General features: G+C 62.7%; 2 protein-coding genes and 1 pseudogene across 2 annotated transcripts; all 3 read right to left on the minus strand.

Annotated features, from left to right (window-relative positions):
• Positions 1–313: 313 nt before the first annotated feature.
• Positions 314–2,701, minus strand: NAT8 (N-acetyltransferase 8 (putative)). Its single transcript, XM_066317515.1, has 2 exons — positions 2,324–2,701; positions 314–1,438 (listed from the first exon to the last, which is right to left on the minus strand). The coding sequence occupies exon 2, from the start codon at positions 1,428–1,430 to the stop codon at positions 774–776; it is 657 nt and encodes a 218-aa protein (XP_066173612.1). The 5' UTR covers positions 1,431–1,438; positions 2,324–2,701; the 3' UTR covers positions 314–773.
• A 1,555-nt stretch (positions 2,702–4,256) lies between these two features.
• Positions 4,257–15,617, minus strand: CPXM1 (carboxypeptidase X, M14 family member 1). The gene is made up of 14 exons (XM_066316872.1): positions 15,029–15,617; positions 14,725–14,862; positions 14,264–14,373; positions 13,487–13,626; positions 13,331–13,415; positions 11,738–11,888; positions 11,493–11,581; positions 11,277–11,400; positions 10,640–10,836; positions 9,900–10,079; positions 9,008–9,305; positions 6,551–6,690; positions 5,284–5,386; positions 4,257–4,507 (listed from the first exon to the last, which is right to left on the minus strand). The coding sequence occupies exons 1-14, from the start codon at positions 15,615–15,617 to the stop codon at positions 4,257–4,259; spliced, it is 2,595 nt and encodes an 864-aa protein (XP_066172969.1).
• Positions 15,618–15,913: 296 nt separating this feature from the next.
• Positions 15,914–17,199, minus strand: LOC136360001 (uncharacterized; annotated as a pseudogene).
• Between the last annotated feature and the right edge of the window lie 1,736 nt (positions 17,200–18,935).

The following is an 18,935-nucleotide window of genomic DNA, read 5'->3' on the forward strand; positions in this document are numbered from 1 at the left end:
GCGAACCGCCGCCATCTTGGGTGAGGGCAGCAGGAAGGCGGGCCGCCGCCATCTTGGGTGAGGGCAAGGGTTTGTCCCCCGAAGTGTCGCCTGTCCCCAAAGATTTCCCCCCTTCCCCAAAATCTCCGTTGTCCCCCGGCGTGTTCCCAGTTCCCCAAGAGGCCTCTTATCCCTAAAGGTGTCCCCCAAGATGTCCCCCGTTCCACCAAGGTGTCCCTCAAGGTATCCCAAAGTGTTCGCTGTCTCCCCAAGCTGTCCTTTACCCCCAAGGGATGTCCCTCGCTCCCCAAGATGTCCCTTGTCACACACAGTGTTCCCACAGGTCTCTCTTTATTTCCTGCTGCTGCAAATCCAGGGAGGGGTGCCATGTGCCAGGGTCGGAGTGCTGTGGTGGAGTCCCGGAGCTGTGGGGTGCCAAGGCAGTGCCACACTTCCTGGGGTCGTGGTGCCATGGCAGTGCCACACATGCCACGGCGGTGCCTGGTGTCCTGGGGTAGCGATGCTGTGCGGGTGCTGCTGTGCCAGGATTGGGGTCGGAGTGCTGGGGTGACGCCTGGTGTCCCGGGACCGGGTTTGGGGTGCCACACCAGTGCCAGGGTTCGGGTGCCACAGCAGCGCCATGGCAGCGCCTCATGTCCCGGGCTCATGGTGCCGTGCTGGGGCTGGAGCTGGGGGTGCCATGGCGGTGCTTCGTGTGCCAAATTTGGGGTGCCGTGCTGAATCCTCAGTCCCAGAGCCGCGTCACCATGGCAGCGCCACCATTCCAGCCCACCCTACTTGGTGCCATCCCCCAAATCACACCGGTAGTGAAAGATCTGGAAGTTCAGCAAGGTGCCCAGCAGCGAGGGGTACGAGGTGCCCACCCTCCGGAACCCCTGCTCCTCGTAGAGCCTCTGCGCCGCCACCTGCACCATGGAGGTGTAGAGCACCACGGCGCCGTAACCGCGGGCACGGGCGAAACCCAGCACCTCCCGGCACAGCGCCCGCGCCAACCCGCGGCCCCGGTGCTCCCGGCTCACCGACAACCTCTTCAACTCCAGCTCGCCGCGACCCGCCGGCACCGCCGCCACCATGCCCACCACGGTGCCGCCTTCCTCGGCCACCCAAAAACAGCGGTCGGGGCGCAGGTAAGTGCCGGGCACGTCGCAGAGATCGGTGCCCAACGCGTCGCGCACGTAGTCGGTGCTGAGGGAACGCACCAGCACCCAGAGCAGCACCAGCGCCAGCGCCACGGCACCCAGCCCCAGCACCCAGGAGCCGGCGGCCGCCCGGGCGGCCACGAACACGGCCAGGAGGGCCAGGCGCACCCGGGCCGAGCGGAGAATGTGCCGGAAACCGGCCGGGGCGTGCTCCAGGATGCCGCGGGCGAACAGAGCCCGCACCGCCTCGTAGTCCTGCTCCTGGTATTGCCGGATGCGGAACGACGCCATGGGGGCACCTGTGGGGCGGGGAGAAGGGGGGGGGGGGGTGTCAGGGTGGTGGTGGTGGTCGCCTTCAGTGGGACCCCCAGGATACCCCCAGACCCATCCCTGGGGTGGGAGAGGGGAGTCAGGGCAGTGCCATGGATGGACACACCCAGGATCCCATCTTTGGGATGGCACAGGGGGTCAGGGCAGTGCCCACCGTCACAGGAATCCACCCAGGATACCCCCAGACCCACCCCTGGGGTGGGACAAGGGGTCAGGGCAGCGGTCACCTTCACAGGGACCCCCCAGGATACCCCCAGACCCGTCCCTGGGGTGGCACAGGGGGGTCAGGGCAGTGCCCACCTCCACAGAGATAGCCGGGGTGCCCCCAGATCCATCCCTGGGGTGACACGGGGGGGTCAGGGCAGTGCCAATGCAGCTCCCACCCCGGAATCCCCCAACAAGCAAAGGGTAAAAAAGCAGGGGGGGTCCCTTCCTCGCCTTGATGAGCCCTCAGGGGTTCACCCCCTGACTCCACCCGGGCAGGGGCTTTAACTGGGACACCGAGGGTGAGCAGCAGTGACAGTGGGGGACACGGGGGACGAGCAGCAAGATCTGGGGCTACCCCATCCCCGGGAGCCCAACACTCACCGGGAACCGCGTCACGACCCGCCCTGGGCAAAGGTGTCCGTGGGTACCGTGACAGAGCGGGGCAAAGGGACACCGCGGGGGGGGACACGGGGACGGGAGTGGACACCGGGACAGGAGGGAACACCAGGACAGCCCCCTCGGGGCCGCTAAGGGTTTAGCGGGAGGCTGAACCAAGGAAAGAGGTCCCCAAACTGCCCCAAACCCCGCGGGGGGGGTGTCACAGCCTCAACCCCCCTCCCCAAAAAACCCCTCCCAGCCCCCCCCACCTGCTGCTACCGGCGCTGTCGCTCCTCAAACTGGGGCCGGCGGCTCTGCAGCTCCTCGGGGCGAACCGGGGGGTCCCTCAGCGGGCCGTGGGGGGCTCGGTGACCCCCGCAGCACCACGCCGAGGGGTTTTTTGGGGGAAGGTTCTTTGTTTTTCCCAGCCCGGCCTGCGCCGGCGGCTCCCAGCGCTGGAAGATGCCGGCTGCGTTCAGCCCATTGTTCTACGGCACTTTGGGGTGGGGAGCTCGGTCAGGTTGGGAGGGCTCCGGTGACAGCACGGAGAGGAGGGGGATAACCCCCGAATTCAGGCCGTGGCCAGGCCCCGGTGGAAGCTCCGGTGGAGCGGCGAGCGCAGGCGCCGAGCGGGAGGGAAGTGCTGCCCCTGCCGATGCTGGGTGATGCCATAAACCCATCCCGGGAAGGTTATGGGGTCACGGCGGCGGGGGGGGGGGGTTGGGGGTCGCGGGCAGTGGTGGGGGGACACTGTATGGAATCTTTGTCCTCCGCCCCAAATCGCGGGGATGGGGCAGCAATGGATGGCTACGGGAGTGGGGTGGGGGTCCCCACTATAGGGACCCCCACGCCCTGCCCAGGGTCACCCCAAGGGGCTGGGGGGGTCATCATGGTGATAATCGCCTTCCCAAGCCCCGTGCTGGAGTTTCCCCATGGAGGTCCGGTGGGTTTGGGGACCCCCATCGTGCTGGGGGACCCCCTCCGAGGGACAGTCCTTTATTTGAGGAATGCGGCCAGGCGCTGGAGGATCCCTTGAGCAACTCCCTGTCCCCTGGGGGGGACGTGGTGACATCAGGGCCGAGCAGGGCACAGCCCCCCACCCTGGCAGAACCCCCGCACGGCTAAAGGGGGGATCACCCCAACTCTTTTTTTGGGGTACCCTGCAGACTCCCCTGTGCCCCCTTGGCTTTCCTTGGCACTCGGGGGTGACCCCCGTGTTCTGGGGGCTCAGGGGATGCTGGCTGTGATCGCTCTATCACCCCATAATAGAGCAGCCCCCAGACCCCCTCTCCTTGTCCCCAAAACCCCAAACCCCTCCCCCGAGTGCCCCCTTACAGTCCCAGGACCCCCTGGACCCTTCCATGGTTCCAGAACTTCCCAGACCCCACAGTCCGGACTCTCCGGAACCCCGCCCTCGGGACTCCCGCATTGTCCCCAAGGTCCCCAGAACTTCGCCGAACCCCCCCGGGTCCCTCATGGTCCAGCAGCCCCCAGACCACCCCAGTGGCCCCAGCACTCTCGGGCAACCCCCCGCTGCAGGTCCCCGTTGTCCTCGAGCCCCCTCAGTGTCCCCCCAGTGTTCCCCCGGTGTCCCCGAACCCCCTCAGTGTCCCCTCAGCCACGCCCACTTCGCGCTCCCGATGAATCTCTCATTCTATTGGCCCTCGACGCCATGCCCCGCCCCTCCGGCCGGCAGCAGCCAATAGGCGTCCAGAGATGAGGTGAGGGGGCGGGACAAGTCGTTCTTGGGGCGGGGCCAGAAAATCCACTGGAGCGTGGCCAAGGGGGCGGGCCTGAGAGGAGTAATTGGCAACAGGCAAGGGGCGTGGTGTGGTGGGCCATTTATGGCCACGGAAAGGGGCGTGTCCTACTAAGGGGCGCGTCTCATTGCGGGATTTTATTGGTCATCAGCGAACGGGCAGGGCTTTCAGGGAATGGGCGGGGCTTTATCGTGGCGGCGCCATTGATGACACGGGAGGGGCGTAGCCTGTTGAGGGCGCGGCCGCCGAGGTCCGGGTTTGGATGGAGCCCAGCTCCTGTCCCCGTCCTCGTTCCCATTCCCATTCCCGTTCCCGTTCCGGTCCCGTTCCCGGCCCGCAGAGTCGCAGCGGCAGCACAGCCCAACTTTACTGTGGGGAGCCGTCCCAGCCCGGCCCCCGATCCCCCCGGCCGAGCCCGCGGCCCCGGGGCGGCCCCGCTCGGTCACTGCCCGCGGCCCTGGGCGCGCAGGCGGCGGAGGCGCAGCCGCTGCAGCCGCAGGGCCGGGTCGGGGCCCGGGCGGGTTTTCCCGGGCCAGTGGCGGCCCCGTGCCCGCTCCAGGCGGAAGCTGCACGGCGTGGGCACGTTCTCGAAGTAGACCCGGCACGGCTGCGTGGCCGCCTCGTAGCCCTCGGCCCGCGCCGTCACCTCGTACTCGCCCGGGTTCAGCAGCCGCCAGTAGTCCCCGTCAGAGGCTGCGGCGGGGCGGGTGTCACACCGCTGTCCCCATCTCTGTGCCTGTTCACATCCCGACCCCATCCCTGTTCTCATCCCCAGCCCGAGTCTCGTTCTTGTCCCGTCCCTGTTCCTATTCCCATCCCCAATCCCACTCCCGTCCCGATCCCATCCCCACTCCCGGTCTAGTCCTGCTTCCGTTGCCATCTGCAATCCCCAATTCCACCCCTGTCCCCATCCCTGTCCCATTTGTACCCACAATCTCATTCCTGTCCCCATCCCCATTCCCAGTCTAATTCGATTCCCATCCCCATGCAATTCCCAATCCCATTCCCAAATCCCATCTCATTCCTTTCCCTGTTCCCACCCCCACCCCATTCACATCCCAAATGCCATCCATTCCTGTCCCCGTCCCTATTCCCAACCTCATCCCATTCCCATCCCCTTTCCCAGTCTAATCCTATTTCCATCCCTGTCTGCAATTCCCAATCCCATTCCCCAAACCCATCTCATTCCTTTCCCTGACCCCATTCCCACTCCCATCCCTATTCCCAACCTCACCCCATGCCTATTCCTATCCCAATCCCATTCCTGTCCCCATCCCCTTTCCCAGTCTAATCCTATTTCCATCCCCATCTGCAATTCCCATTCCCAGACCCCATCTCATTTCTTCCTCTGTCCCCATCCCCACTCCATTCCCAACCTCACCCCATTCTCACCCCATCACTGTCCTCATCCCATCTTCACTCCCCACTACCTGACCCCATTCCCACCCTAAATCCCGGTGTCCTGGTACCAGTGCGGACGTCGTGGTTGATGCCATCCACGGAGATGATGGCGTTGGGGATGCCCTGCTCGGTGTCACTGTCCCGAACCACGCCCTTGATCCCGCGGTGCACCTGCAGCCAGGGGGGTCCCAGGGGGTGGGGCAGGTGACACAAGTGTGTGCCCCCCTCCCACTGCCACCCTCAGCGTTTGGGGAAAGCCGTGTCCCCCTGCCATCCTGCTGGAACCCCCGCCCTGCTCTGCCCCAATATGGAATGTCCCCACTGCGTCCCCCTCACAAGGGCTCACGGAGACCCCCCAGGGGTTCCCTGGGCCTGACTTGCCCGTGACACAGTGTCCCCATTGTCCCAGCACCCCAGTGTCCCCACTGTCCCAGCACCTCCAGACATTCCCCAGTGTCCTCATTGTCCCCATTGTCCCAGCATCCTCAAACCCCCCAAGTGTCCCCATGTCCCAAAACCCCCAAATCTGCCACTCTGGACCCCTCTTCCCTACTGTCCCCATGATCCCAGAACCACCTGGACCCCCCACAGAGTCCCTATTGTCACCAACTCCCAGACTCCCCATCCTGGACCCCCTTCTTCAGTGTCCCCATGGTCCCAGCATCCCTGAACCCTCCCAGTGTCCCCATGTCCCAAACCCCTCCAAATCGCCAGTCCTGGACCCCCTTTTTCCCACTGTCCATATGATCCCAGACCCCCAGACCCCATGGTTTCCCCATATCCCAAAACTCCCATCCTGGACCCCCTCTTCTCAGTGTTCCCGTGACCCCAGAACCACCTGGACCCCCCCAGTGTCCCCACATCCCAAACACCCCCAAATCCCCCACTCTGAACCCCCCTTCCCCAGTGTCCCCCTGGTCCCAGCATCCCCGAATGCCCCCAGTGTCCCCATGTCCCAACCCCCCCCCCCCCCAATCCCCCATCCTAGACCCTCTTCCCCAGCGTCCCCATGATCCCAGAACCACCTGGACCCCCCAGTGTCCCAACTCCCCCCAAATTCCCCATCCCCATTGTCCCCATCACCCCAACACCCCCCAAATCCTCCACTCTGGACCCTCTTCCCCACTGCCCCCATATCCCAAATCCCCCATCCTGCACCCCCCTTCCCCAATATCCCGCCACTCCCACCACCCCAAATCCTCCCAGTTCCCCCATTCCCATCCCACTCCTCACAGGCAGCCGTGGGGTGTCCCCGGTGCCCCTGGGGGGGTGTCCCCAAGGCCTGGGTGTCACCCCAGCTGTGTCACGCCCTGGGTGCCACCCCCGTGTCCCCACCTGCTCCATGAAGAGCAGCAGTGACTCGCGGTTGTTCTCCCACTCCTCGGGCAGCTCGGAGGCATGTGGGAATTTGTCACACGACAGCTCCACCGTGATCTCGAAGCAGTTGGTGTGCAGGTAACTGAAGTCGTTCATACCTTCACATTTTAAAGAGATTTTTAAATTTTAGGGTCAGGAAATGGCGGTTTGGCACAAGGTGAGGAGAGGAAGGACAGAATCGTCTTTACAAACGATCTGCTGGGAGATAAAACCAGCATTGAGAGATAAAATAAATGATGGGGAAAGATTCCACGGATGGATGAATAGAAGATATTTGCCTTTTCTACCTTCTCACTGCTGCAATTATATTACATTTATATAATATAAAATTGATAACATTTATTGTATTTTATTACATCCTAAGTCCTGAGAGATAAAAGAAACACCGAGAAGGATCCCATTGATTGATGAACGGAAAAGAAGATATTTGCCTTTACAAACTGTGGGTTTGCTGATAAATTAAATTTGATATTGAAAAATTAAAGAAACAATAGGGAAAACTCCATAAATCCCATAAGAATTAAAAATTAAAAGGGGGGCTTATACATTAAAGGGGAATTTTAGGTATTAGGCACTTGGGGAAGTCTGTACCTCTCAAATACCTCAGCCAGTGGGGAAAGAGAGAGGGAAATTCGGCCAGAAAATCAGGATAAATAGGAGGCTCCAAATAGGGAGTCCAAATTAGGATGAACAGGAATCCAGATTAGGATAAATAGGAATCCAAGTTAGAAGAAATAGAAGGCCAGATTAGGATAAACAGGAGTCCTAATTAGGCAAAATAGGAGTCCAAATTAGGATAAACAGGAATTCAGATTAAGATAAACAGGAGTCCAAACTAGCATAAATAGGAGTCTAGATTAGGAAAACTAGGAGTCCAAATTAGGATAAATAGGAGACCAGATTAGGATAAATAAGAGTCCAAATTAAGGTAAACAAGTGTTCTCCAAATAGGCTCCAAATAGGAGTCCTCCAAAGTTTGAGACCCCAGGGGAAATGCCCCATGGCCTCTACCTGTATTCCAATAAAATAAAACCACTCCTCCATCTCCTCTTTGGACACAAACAGAACCACAGAACCATTAGGTCGGAAGACATCTCCAAGATCATTAGCCTCTGGGTTGATGTTCATAATGGTGACAATGGATGACACTGAGGCCACCCCTCACTCACTACCAGCCACTGTGTGGGTCACGGATCAACATCCCTAACAGTGACAATGGATGACACCGAGGCCACCCCGCACTCACTGCCGGCCACTATGTGGGTGACAGATTAACCTCGCTAACCGTGACAAACAGGTGACACCGAGGCCACCCCGCACTCACTGCCGGCCACTATGTGGGTGACAGATTAACCTCGCTAACCGTGACAAACAGGTGACACCGAGGCCACCCTGCACTCACTGCTGGCCACTATGTGGGTGACAGATTAACCTCGCTAACCGTGACAAACAGGTGACACCGAGGCCACCCCGCACTCACTGCCGGCCACTATGTGGGTGACAGATTAACCTCGCTAACCGTGACAAACAGGTGACACCGAGGCCACCCTGCACTCACTGCTGGCCACTATGTGGGTGACAGATTAACCTCGCTAACCGTGACAAACAGGTGACACCGAGGCCACCCCGCACTCACTGCCGGCCACCATGTGGGTGACAGATTAACCTCGATAACCATGACAAACAGGTGACACCGAGGCCACCCCACACTCACTGCTGGCCACCATGTGGGTGACAGATTAACCTCGCTAACCGTGACAAACAGGTGACACCGAGGCCACCCCGCACTCACTGCTGGCCACCATGTGGGTGACAGATTAACCTCGCTAACCGTGACAAACAGGTGACACCGAGGCCACCCCACACTCACTGCTGGCCACCATGTGGGTGACAGATTAACCTCGCTAACCGTGACAAACAGGTGACACCGAGGCCACCCCGCACTCACTGCCGGCCACCACGTGGGTGACAGATGAACCTCCCTAACCGTGACAAACAGGTGACACTGAGGCCACCCGCACTCACTGCTGGCCACCATGTGGGTGACAGATTAACCTCGCTAACCGTGACAAACAGGTGACACCGAGGCCACCCCACACTCACTGCTGGCCACCATGTGGGTGACAGATTAACCTCGCTAACCGTGACAAACAGGTGACACCGAGGCCACCCCGCACTCACTGCCGGCCACCACGTGGGTGACAGATGAACCTCCCTAACCGTGACAAACAGGTGACACTGAGGCCACCCCGCACTCACTGCTGGCCACCATGTGGGTGACAGATTAACCTCGCTAACCGTGACAAACAGGTGACACCGAGGCCACCCCGCACTCACTGCCGGCCACCACGTGGGTGACAGATGAACCTCCCTAACCGTGACAAACAGGTGACACTGAGGCCACCCTGCACTCACTGCCGGCCACGGTGTGCCAGTCGGCGCCGTTGATGATGTTGCCGAGGCGGGCGAAGTCGTCATGGTGACAGCGGCGGCGCTGGCCGCTGGCCATGGCCAGGTTGGCGGTGGCATAGACGGTGGCCAGCCAGCGGAAGACGCCGTCGTCGGGCGTCGGGGTGGCCTCCCGCGCCTTCCAGTAGGTGCGGCTCATGTCGAAGGGGTAGGTGACCACCAGCTCGCCGCCGTGCAGGTTGGCGCTCAGCACGAACGGGTAGCGCTGCATCCACGCGATCACTGCACGCGTCTCCGGGGCCACCTGGCAGGGGACAGCACTGTCACACACGTGGGGCTGGTCACTGGCACCCACTTGGTGCCATTGCTGTCACATACGTGGGGCTGTCACCCGCACGGTGCCACCAGTCTCACCCATGCTGCTGTCACCTGTGCATTGTCACCCCGGTCACCTATGCGGTACCACCACTGTCACCCACACAGAGCCACTGCTGTCACCCATGCCACTGTCACCGGCATGGTGCCACCAGTGTCACCCGAGCAGGGCTTGCGCTGTCACCCACACCTGGCAGTGGTGGTGGTTGTGGCCTCGTGGCTCCTGGTGACCCCCTGGATTGGGTGGCTCCCATGCCGGTGCTGACGTGGGAGGATTGGAAGGGGCTTTGGGGGGTTTTGAGGATGATTGGGGGACCTTTAAGGGGTTTTGGGGGCGGCTCACAGTGACATTGGAACAGGATGAGAAGGCTTTGGGGTCTCATAGTGATACTGACACAGGTTGGGTGGTTTTGGGGCAGTTTTGGGGTCTCACAGTGATACTGACACAGGATGGAAGGGTTTTGGGGCGGTTCTGGGGTCTCACAGTGACATTAACACAGGTTGGGGCAGTTTTGGGGCTCACCGTGGCGTTGGCAAAGGTGTAGTACTCAGGGATGGGGATGTAGTGGTTGGGGAACTGGTGGGGCACCAGGTCATTGTCCTCGGCGTCCCACAGTGCCGTGTTCAGGTCAGCGAAGTTGTGGTTGAGGTCGATGCCCTCGTACGTCCAGCGGCCCATGGCCCACCCTGCCAGCTCCGAGCCCTGCCAGAGACACCGGGGTGGGCACCGGGACAGGCACCATGGTCACCAGGATAGTCACTGGGCTGGGCATCGCAGTCATGGAGATGAGCACTGGGATGGGCACCACGGTCACCAGGAGGGGCACCATGGTCACCAAGACAGGCAGGAGGGGCACTGGAGTTGCCAGGAGAGGCATTAGGATGGGCGATGGGAGGGGCACCACAGTCACTAGGATGGGCACTGGGATGGGCACTGGGATCGCCAGGACAGGCACCAGGAGGCGCAGTGAGATGGGCACCGGGACGGCCACCGGGATGGCCACCATGGTCACTGGGATGGGCCCCAGAATTGCCAGGATGGGGACCAGGATTGGCACTGGGATGGGCACCAGGAGAGACACCATGGTCACTGGGATGGGCACCAGGACGGACACCAGGGTTGCCAGGAGGGGTATCAAGATGGGCACTGGGAGGGGCACCATGGTCACCGGGATGGGAACCAGGAGAGGCACCAGGATGGCCACCACAGTCACCGGGACAGTCACCAGGCCGGGCAGCGGGCTGCCCCCAGCCGTACCGTACCAGTTTGTAGGCGGTCTCGTAGCCGTCGGGGTTCATGGAGGGCAGCAGGTGGATGCGCGTGTCCGTCACCAGCTGCACCACACGGGGGTTTCCCCGCCGGAACTCCCGGCACAGGAATTCCATCAGGTTCAGTAGCAGCTCCCGGCCCAGCACCTCGTTCCCGTGCATCCCGGCCACATAACGGAACTCTGGCTCTCCTGAGGGTGTGGGCAGGGGGCTGGAGGGGCCTGGGGACTATGCCCATGTCCCTGCACCGGTCTGGGTGTCCCTGTGTCCCTATTCCTGTCCTGAGTGTCTCTGGTCTCTTTGTCCCCATCTCCCTGCACCGGTCTGGGTGTACCTATGTACCCATTCCTGGCCTGGTTGTCCCCATCCTGCACTGGTCTGGGTGTCCCTGTCCCCATCCTGAGTGTCCCTGGCCACCTTGTCTCCATCCACATGCTCCACTTTGGACATCCCTGGTGACTGTCCCCACTGTCCTCCACCAACCCTGGTCACTGTCCCCACCCCCCTGGGCCATCCCTGGTGACCCCTCCGCATCCTGGAAATCCCCAGCCACCCCATCCCAACTGGGCCATCCCTGGTCACTGTCCCCACGCCCATCCCGCCCCAACTCGGGCGTCCCTTGGCCACGCACCCACTTCGTGCCGCCCGGGGTTGTCGGAGATCTCCATCACGTAGAGGCGCAGCCCACGGGAGCTCTCCCCAATGCTGTACACGCGGGTGATGTCGGGGCACTCCTCGCTCACCCTCCTCATGAGCTGCGAGCAGGGGGTGGTCACAGCGTCAGGGACACCTGCAGGGGACACCCCGAGGTGGCACAGTGCCCTCCTCCCCGCCCCGGGGGTGGCACCTTTTTCATCTCCTGGTAGTTGTGGTGGCGGAAATCCAGGTGCGGGTCGGGCGGGGGCAGCGGGTGCCAGGCGTGGGCATCGCTGGGGTCTGTGGGGACACCGAGGGGACACCGAGGGACAACGGTCAGGGACAGCGAACAGCACAGAGCGTTACTCAGCGCCTGCGCTGGGCACTGCTGGGGCGGCGTGTGGGACACCCAGCGAGTCCCCACGCTGGAGTAGGGGACACTGAGGGGACACCCACCGGGCAGGGGACAACCCAGGACCTCGGCCCGCAGGCAGATGGTGCCGTTGGGGAACCAGCTCTGGGGGTTGATGCGCAGGAACCGCCCCACCAGGGGCGAGGGCAGCAGGTTCAGCACCGGCGTCTCGGGGTCTTTGTTGGCGGGGAACACCTACAGGGGACAGCAGGGGACACGACGGGGTCAGAGCCGCCCGTGGGGCTCAAGGGTCCTCCCCAGCCCATAATGAGGAGCAGGCATGGCTGGGGGGCAGAGCCCAGGTGGGGCTGCAGGTGCTGCCCTAACCCCAAAGCCACTGGTCCCAAATCTGTTCCTGGACCCCAAAATCCACTCCTGGCACGGAGATCTCCAAACCTGATCCTGTGACACCCTAAATCCACCCCTGGCACAGGGATCCACCCCTGGCACATGGCCCCCAAATCTGTCCCAGCACAACCCTGACACAGGGACCCCAAATCCATCCCTGGCACAGGGACCCCAAACCCACAAAGAACAGGGATCCCCAAACCCATCCCTGGCACAGGGACCTCAATCCCTCCCCAGCTCCCCGTGTCCCCCCCTGGTGCCAAGCGTGCCCAGGAGTGTCCCCGCCCCGGTGCCAGGGCCCGGCTGGGGACAAGCAGCCTTTGTGCCTTGGTGCAGGGGCAGGAAGCGCCGCAGGGAGCCCGGCCAAGGCCAGCAGGGCCCGGGCACGGTGACAGCTGGCACGGGCACCCCGGGATGGGCACCCTGCTCGGAGTGGGTAACCCGGTGTGGTTAACGCTCTTCCCAGCGTGGTTATCCCTCCTGGCACGGGGAACCCCAGCACAATTAACCCCCAATGTAATTAACCATGGTATAATTAACCCCCCTGGTGTGGTTATCCCTCTTGGTACAGTTATCCCACCAGGCATGGTTAACCTCAGCACAATTAACCCCCAGTATATTTAACCCTGGTATAATTAACCCCCCTGGTATAATTCACCCACCTGGCATGGTTAACCCCAGCACAATTAACCCCCAGTGTAATTAGCCCGGGTCTAATTAACTCCCTTAGCACGGTTAACCCTTGGAATGGTTATCCCACCTGGCACGATTAACCCCAGCACAATTAACCCCCAATACAATTAACTCTACGCTAATTAACCCCCCTCCAGCATCATTACCCACCTGGCACAATCAACACCCCCACCCCGGCACAATTAACCCCCTGAGCCTAATTAACGTCCTATCGTTCCCTCCCAGGCGATCACCGTCCCCCTGGCACTGCCACCCCCTGATGTCCTCACCCTGTCCGGGGATGCCCCCTCAAGTGCTCCCACACTGTCCGGTGTCCCCACCCCGGTGTCCCCACCCCCGATGCCATCCTGTGTCTCGATCTCGGTGTCACCCCCTGTGATCACCCATTCCGGTGTTCCCCCAGTGTCACCCACCGCCTCCTCGGTGCCGTTGCGGCTGGACCTCGGTGTCACCCCCTGTGATCACCCATTCCGGTGTCCCCATGCTGTCCGGGGGTGCCCTGCCGGTGTCTCCCACCCCGGTGGCACCTCCCGGTGTCACCCTGCGGTGTCACCCCCTGTGATCACCCACCCCGGTGTCCCCCCAGTGTCACCCACCGCCTCCTCGGTGCCGTTGCGGCTGGGCCGCCACACGCGGGTGTCATTGCTGACCTGCACCTTGTAGGACGTCACCCAATCGTACCTGCGGGGCACAGCGGGAGGTCAGGCTGTCCCCAGGGCTGTCCCCTCCCCGTGACCCCGTGTCGCACTTACGTCCAGATGGAGTTGAGGCCCTGGGTGATGACACCCGTGAAGCGCGTGAGGCGCCGCGCGTCCACCTGCAGCCACTGGGCCGTGTCCTCGTGTCCCGCGCACCAGCCGCCATCATAGGGGTCACCGTCATAGAGCCCCGACTGCGGGACACGGGGACAGGGATAGGGGACGGGGTAGGGGTCAGGGACAGGGGACAAACATGGGGACAGGCACAGGGACATGAACAGGGGGCAGGGACACACACGGGGGGCATGGGGAGGGGACAAGCACAGAGGCATGGAGACAGGAGGGGACACACACAGGGACGTGAAAAGGGGACGCTCAGGAGACACACATAGGGACAGGGACACGCACAGGGAACACTCACAGGGACAGGCACGCACAGGGGACACCCACAGGGAACGGGATATACACAGGGGACAGGCACAGGGACGGGCAGAGGGAACACAGACAGGGGACACGAACAGGGGACCCAGGAGGGGACACACACGGGGACACGTCCCCACGGCCCGTGGTGGCACCGGGTTCAGGGGGAGCCCTCGCTGTGGGCAGGCTGGATGGTGCCACTGAGATGCCACAAATGCGCCACAAAATGTCATCAGTGCACCAGGAAGATGCCACCGACGCCGTGCCACACCCGCCCTGATGTGCCACACCCACATGGCACAAAGGAGACATCCGAAGAGTCCCCCCAAGACCGGCACACCGTGGCACAGTTGGCACGTATCTGCCAGCACCAGGCAGTGCCCGGCACACTCCTGGCACACCTGTCAGTACCTGGATGTTGAGGCGCCCGCGGTGCGCTCCCAGCCCGAGCCGCCGCTGACTGGATGCCCGGAGCTGAGTGTCCTCAACCCGCAGTGACTCCAGCCCCAGGGGTGGACACGCTGGGGACACCACGGGGACAGCGGAGTTACACAGGGTTGGCCCCACCTTATGTCACCCCAATAGCCTCGATGCCACACCATAAACCCCCCTGGTCCCACCCCTAAGTGCCCCTCAGGTGTCTGCAAGGTGTTCCCTCCCCAGATGTCTGCAGGTGTCTCCTCAGGTGTCACCCAGGTGCCCTCCCTGGTGTCCTCCAGCTGTCCCCACAGGTGCCTCCAAAGGTGCCCTGCAGGTGTCCCCAAGGTGTCCCCCCAAGTGCCCTCCTGGTCCACCCCTGGCGCCCATCAGGTGCCCCCCAGCTGTCCCCACAGATGCCCCCCAAGGTGCCCTCAGGTCCCTGTGCAGGTGACAGGGGCCGCGCCACCTGCCCTCAGCGCACGTACGGGGTTCCTGCGGCTCCGGTTTCTTCCTCAGCACCTTCTTCTTCCTCACCACCACCTTCTTCCTCACCACCTTCCTCCTCGGCACCGTCCCCTCGGTCACCGCGGCTGGGAGGCCACACGGGGGTGACAAGGGAGGGGGCTGAGGACCCCCCAACGAGCCCCTCTCAGTCCTCCCCACACCCCGAGACCCCCGAGACCCCCGAGCCCCCGGAACCCCCCGATCCCCTGGAGCCCCCGAGATCCCCGAATCCCCCGAGCCCCCAGAGCCTACCGGTGACCGCGGGGTCCGGGTCCCGCTGCCCCCCGCGCCAGGCGGGGTTGGCGGGGGTCGCGCTGCCCTTCGGGGGTCCCGTTGTGGTGGGCCCCGAGGGGGCGGCCGTGGTGCCCTTCGGGAGAGGCACCCCGCTAGTTTTGGGGGGTCCCGTTGTGGTGTCCTTTTGGGGGGACACCCCACTGGCTTTGGGGGGTGCAGCCGTGGTGCCCTTCCAGGGGGGTGGCTCGCTGCCTTTAGGGGATCCCCCAGCAATACCCCTCGTTGGGGACACCCCGATGGCTCTGGGGGGTCCCGTCGTTGTGTCCTTTAGTGGGTACACCCCGCTGGCTTTGGGAAGTCGTGTTGTGGTGTCCTTTTTAGGGGACACTCCGCTGGCGATGCTCTTCGTTGAGGACACCCCGATGGCTTTGGGGAGCCCCGTCGTGGTGCGGTTTCTTGGGGACACCCCGCTGGTTTTGGGGGTCCCGCCGGTGTGGCGGGCCCGGCCGGGCTGGGGGGGCGCGGCGCGGGCGAGGGGCGGCGGGGGGCTCAGCAGGAGCAGCAGCAGCAGCAGCAGCAGCGGCGGGGCGAGGGGCAACCCCGGCATGGCCGCGGCCCTGCGAGTCCCTGCGGGTGCCTGCCCGCCCATCCCGCTCCCTGCCCGCTGCTGCCGGTCCCTGCCCGCTGCTGCCGGTCCCTGCCCGCTCCTGATCCTGGTTCCGGCCCCTCCCCGCCCCCCGTCCCCTGCCGCCCAGCCGCGACCCCCGCCCGCTCCCCGCCCTCTTCCTGCCCGGGACCCTCTCCTGCCCCCGGTACGGCCCCTCCCCGGGACCCTCGCCCGCTCCCCGCCCTCTTCCTGCCCGGGACCCCCGCCTGCCTCCTGCCCGTCCCGCCCCGTCCCGTTCAACGGCCCCGTTCCGCTCCCGGTGTCACCGGACTCCTCGAACGGGGGACAGCGGGTCCCGCCCGCTCACCTGCGCGTCCCCGCCGTGTCCCCCATCGCGTCCCCGCTGTCCCATTACTGTATCCCCGCTGTCCCCAGCCCCCTCGCAGTGTCCCCACTGTCCCATGGCCACGTCGGGGAGGGCCTTGGGGCTGCCGCGGTGTCGCCGGCCGAGCCCGGGGACCCCGGAGGTCCCGGAGCCGCCGGTGCGGGCGGAGCGGGGCCGGAGCGGCGGGGAGGGGCGGCCCCCGGTCCCGACCCCTCGGGTGGGGCTCGGGATGCGGTTCGGGTGTCGGGGAAGGGCTCGGGGTCCTGCTTGTCCTTCCACCCTGCGCGGGGTCTCGTTTACCACCCCGAATGAACTTTCCCGGTTTGATTTCCCCTTCTTTTATTGGGATTTCCCGCAGGCGAAATTTTGGAGCGAGCTGAGCAGCGCAGCTGCCGCCGGTGCCATCCCTCTCCCATGTCCTCGTAGCTGTCCCTCCGGGGGTGGCCCTGCCCGGCTGGGGAAGGAGGGGACAGAGCCCTCCCAGGTGACACCGCCCCGGGATCCTTTGGATCTGCATCGCCACCCGGGGATGCTCCTCGGCCACCCCAGGGGACAGCGGGGCTGGCTCCAGTGCACGGAGCTTTCCCTGCCCGCTTCCACAGGCAGGATTTTGCTCTGGGCTCAGCTGTGCTGCCCAGGAGTGGCGGCCGTGCCCCCTCAGCTCCACTGACGGCTCTTTCGAGGTTTGCACAATTCCCGGCCCCGCTCCAAGGCATACACACACACGGGGCCCCGATTCCAGCTGGCTCAGCACTTCCCGGGATGTCAGGAATTTCCTGGAGCAGCGCCGGGCGCCTGCCAGAGCCCGCTCGGAGATGCCTTAAAGGCGCCGCGGCTTTTCCCGGCAGGAACCATACAGGGATCCTACAGCAATCTCACAGGAATCCTGCTCTGATCCCCCACAAGCGGAGCAGGGTCAAACCGACTGAGCACTGCAGGGAGAGACTCGTTGGGAACTCGCTGCAGGAAGGACTCAGGGACACAGGGACAGTGACACGGCCCTGGAAAGGACATGTCCAGGTGTCCCTGGGTGTCCCCACCCTTCCAATGTCACCCGTGGGTGACAACCCCTCTTGTACAGCCCTGCAGCTCCAGCAGGTTCCAGAAGGTGCCGTGGTTGTCAGGGTGCCGGGGTGTCCCGTTGTGACACGGCGGGAGCTCTGTGATAACCCCAGGGTGACCCCAAAGGGTTCCCATTCCCTGAGGAGCAGCAGCTCCTGGATCCCTCTGGAGATGTCCCTGGAGCGGGAGGAGTGGAAACTCTACGGACCCCGAGGGCTGTGCCAAGGGGGATACGGCAGAGATCCACAGGTATCCCGAGGGATCCACCAGGGCAGCACCCATGGATACAAAGATCTGTCCGAATGGTTGGACTTGATCACCCGAGAGATGTCCCATGTGGAAGAGTTCATCCACCAGGAGAAAGCCAGGAGAGACCAGGGACTGTGCCAAGGGCAAGGCAACAGACACGTGGATGTGTCCCAGTGGGAAAAATTCACCAACCAAGAGTGGTGCCAAGGGGAAGTCAGTGGATCCCAAGAGCGGTGCTACGGGGAATCCAAAGGACACAAAGATCTGTCCCAGAGGGAAGACTCCACCAGCCAAGGGATGTCCCATTGGGAACACCCCACTGACCAAGCGAATGCCGGAACGTTCCAAAAGTGGCGCAGACGGGCAGTCCAAGGAAACCCAGAGCTGTGCCAGAGGGAAGTCAACAGATACAGAAGTGTGTCCCAATGGGAAGATCTCATCAACCAAGAGATGTCCCAAATGGAAGAATCCATCAACCGAGGGAGGTGCCACATGGAAAATGCCATCGACCAAGGGAGGTGCCACATGGAAAATGTCATCGACCAAAAGCTGTGCCAAGGAAAAGCCAAGAGACACCAAGAACGGTGCCAAGGGAATGTCAACGGATACAAAAGTGTGTCCCAATGGGAAGACTTAATCCACCACGAGATGTCCCAAATGGAAGAATTCACCAACCAAGAGAGGTCCCAAATGGAAGAATCCACCAACCAAGAGAGGTCCCAAATGGAAGTCCACTGACCAAGATCCATGCCGAGGGGACACCAAGAGACACCCAAAGAAGTGTCAAGGGGATGTCAAGGGATACAAAACTCTGTCCCAGTGGGAAGACTTCATCAACCAAGAGATGTCCCAGTGGGAAAGACTCCCTTGAGCAGGAACTGAGCCCAACAGAGGAGGGGGCACATCCCTGCCCACACGAGCCCTGCCCATCCTGACCTCCAGGGCCTTTCCCACACCCATGGCTGCTGATCCCACCTTAGAGAAGTTCAGCATTCCCATGGAGTTAATCGGAGTTTCTCCTTCCGACCCACCTGGCTGAAGTCCATGGGGAGAAATGGTTCCCATGTGCTTCCCAAAAAGGCCCCAAGCCCTGGCCACGGGCTAAGGAATTAAAGGAATTCCTGTGGTTCTGTTGGCTGCTGATGAGCCCCAGGAGGTTCTGAGTGCTCCAGAAGGGTCCCCAGGATTGGAATGTCACCATGGAACTGAGGGGGCCGGGGGCAAGTTGGGTGCAGGGCAGGGACTCATAGAATCATGAATTGTTTGGGTTGGGAAAAACCCTCTGGGATCATCGAGTCCAGCTGTTCCAAGGCCACCAGTGTCCATGTCCCCAAGTGCCACATCCACAGGGCTGGTAAATCTCCCCAGGGATGGGGACTATACCCCTGCCAGAGCTGCACAGCCCTTTCCAAGAAGGAATTTTTGCAGTATCTAAACTGGCACAGCTTGAGGCTGTTGCTTCTCCTTCTGTCCCTGTCCTCTGGGAGCAGATCCCAATCCCCACCTGGGTCCAAGAATTCAGGGAGTTGTGCAGAGCCATGACATCCCCCCAATCCCCCTTTTCTCCAAGCTGAGCCCCTTTCCCAGCTCCCTGAGCTGCTTCTGGAGCTCCAGACCCTTCC

Source organism: Sylvia atricapilla, chromosome 4 (assembly GCF_009819655.1).
Source record: "Sylvia atricapilla isolate bSylAtr1 chromosome 4, bSylAtr1.pri, whole genome shotgun sequence".
In the NCBI taxonomy this organism is placed as follows: domain Eukaryota; kingdom Metazoa; phylum Chordata; class Aves; order Passeriformes; family Sylviidae; genus Sylvia; species Sylvia atricapilla.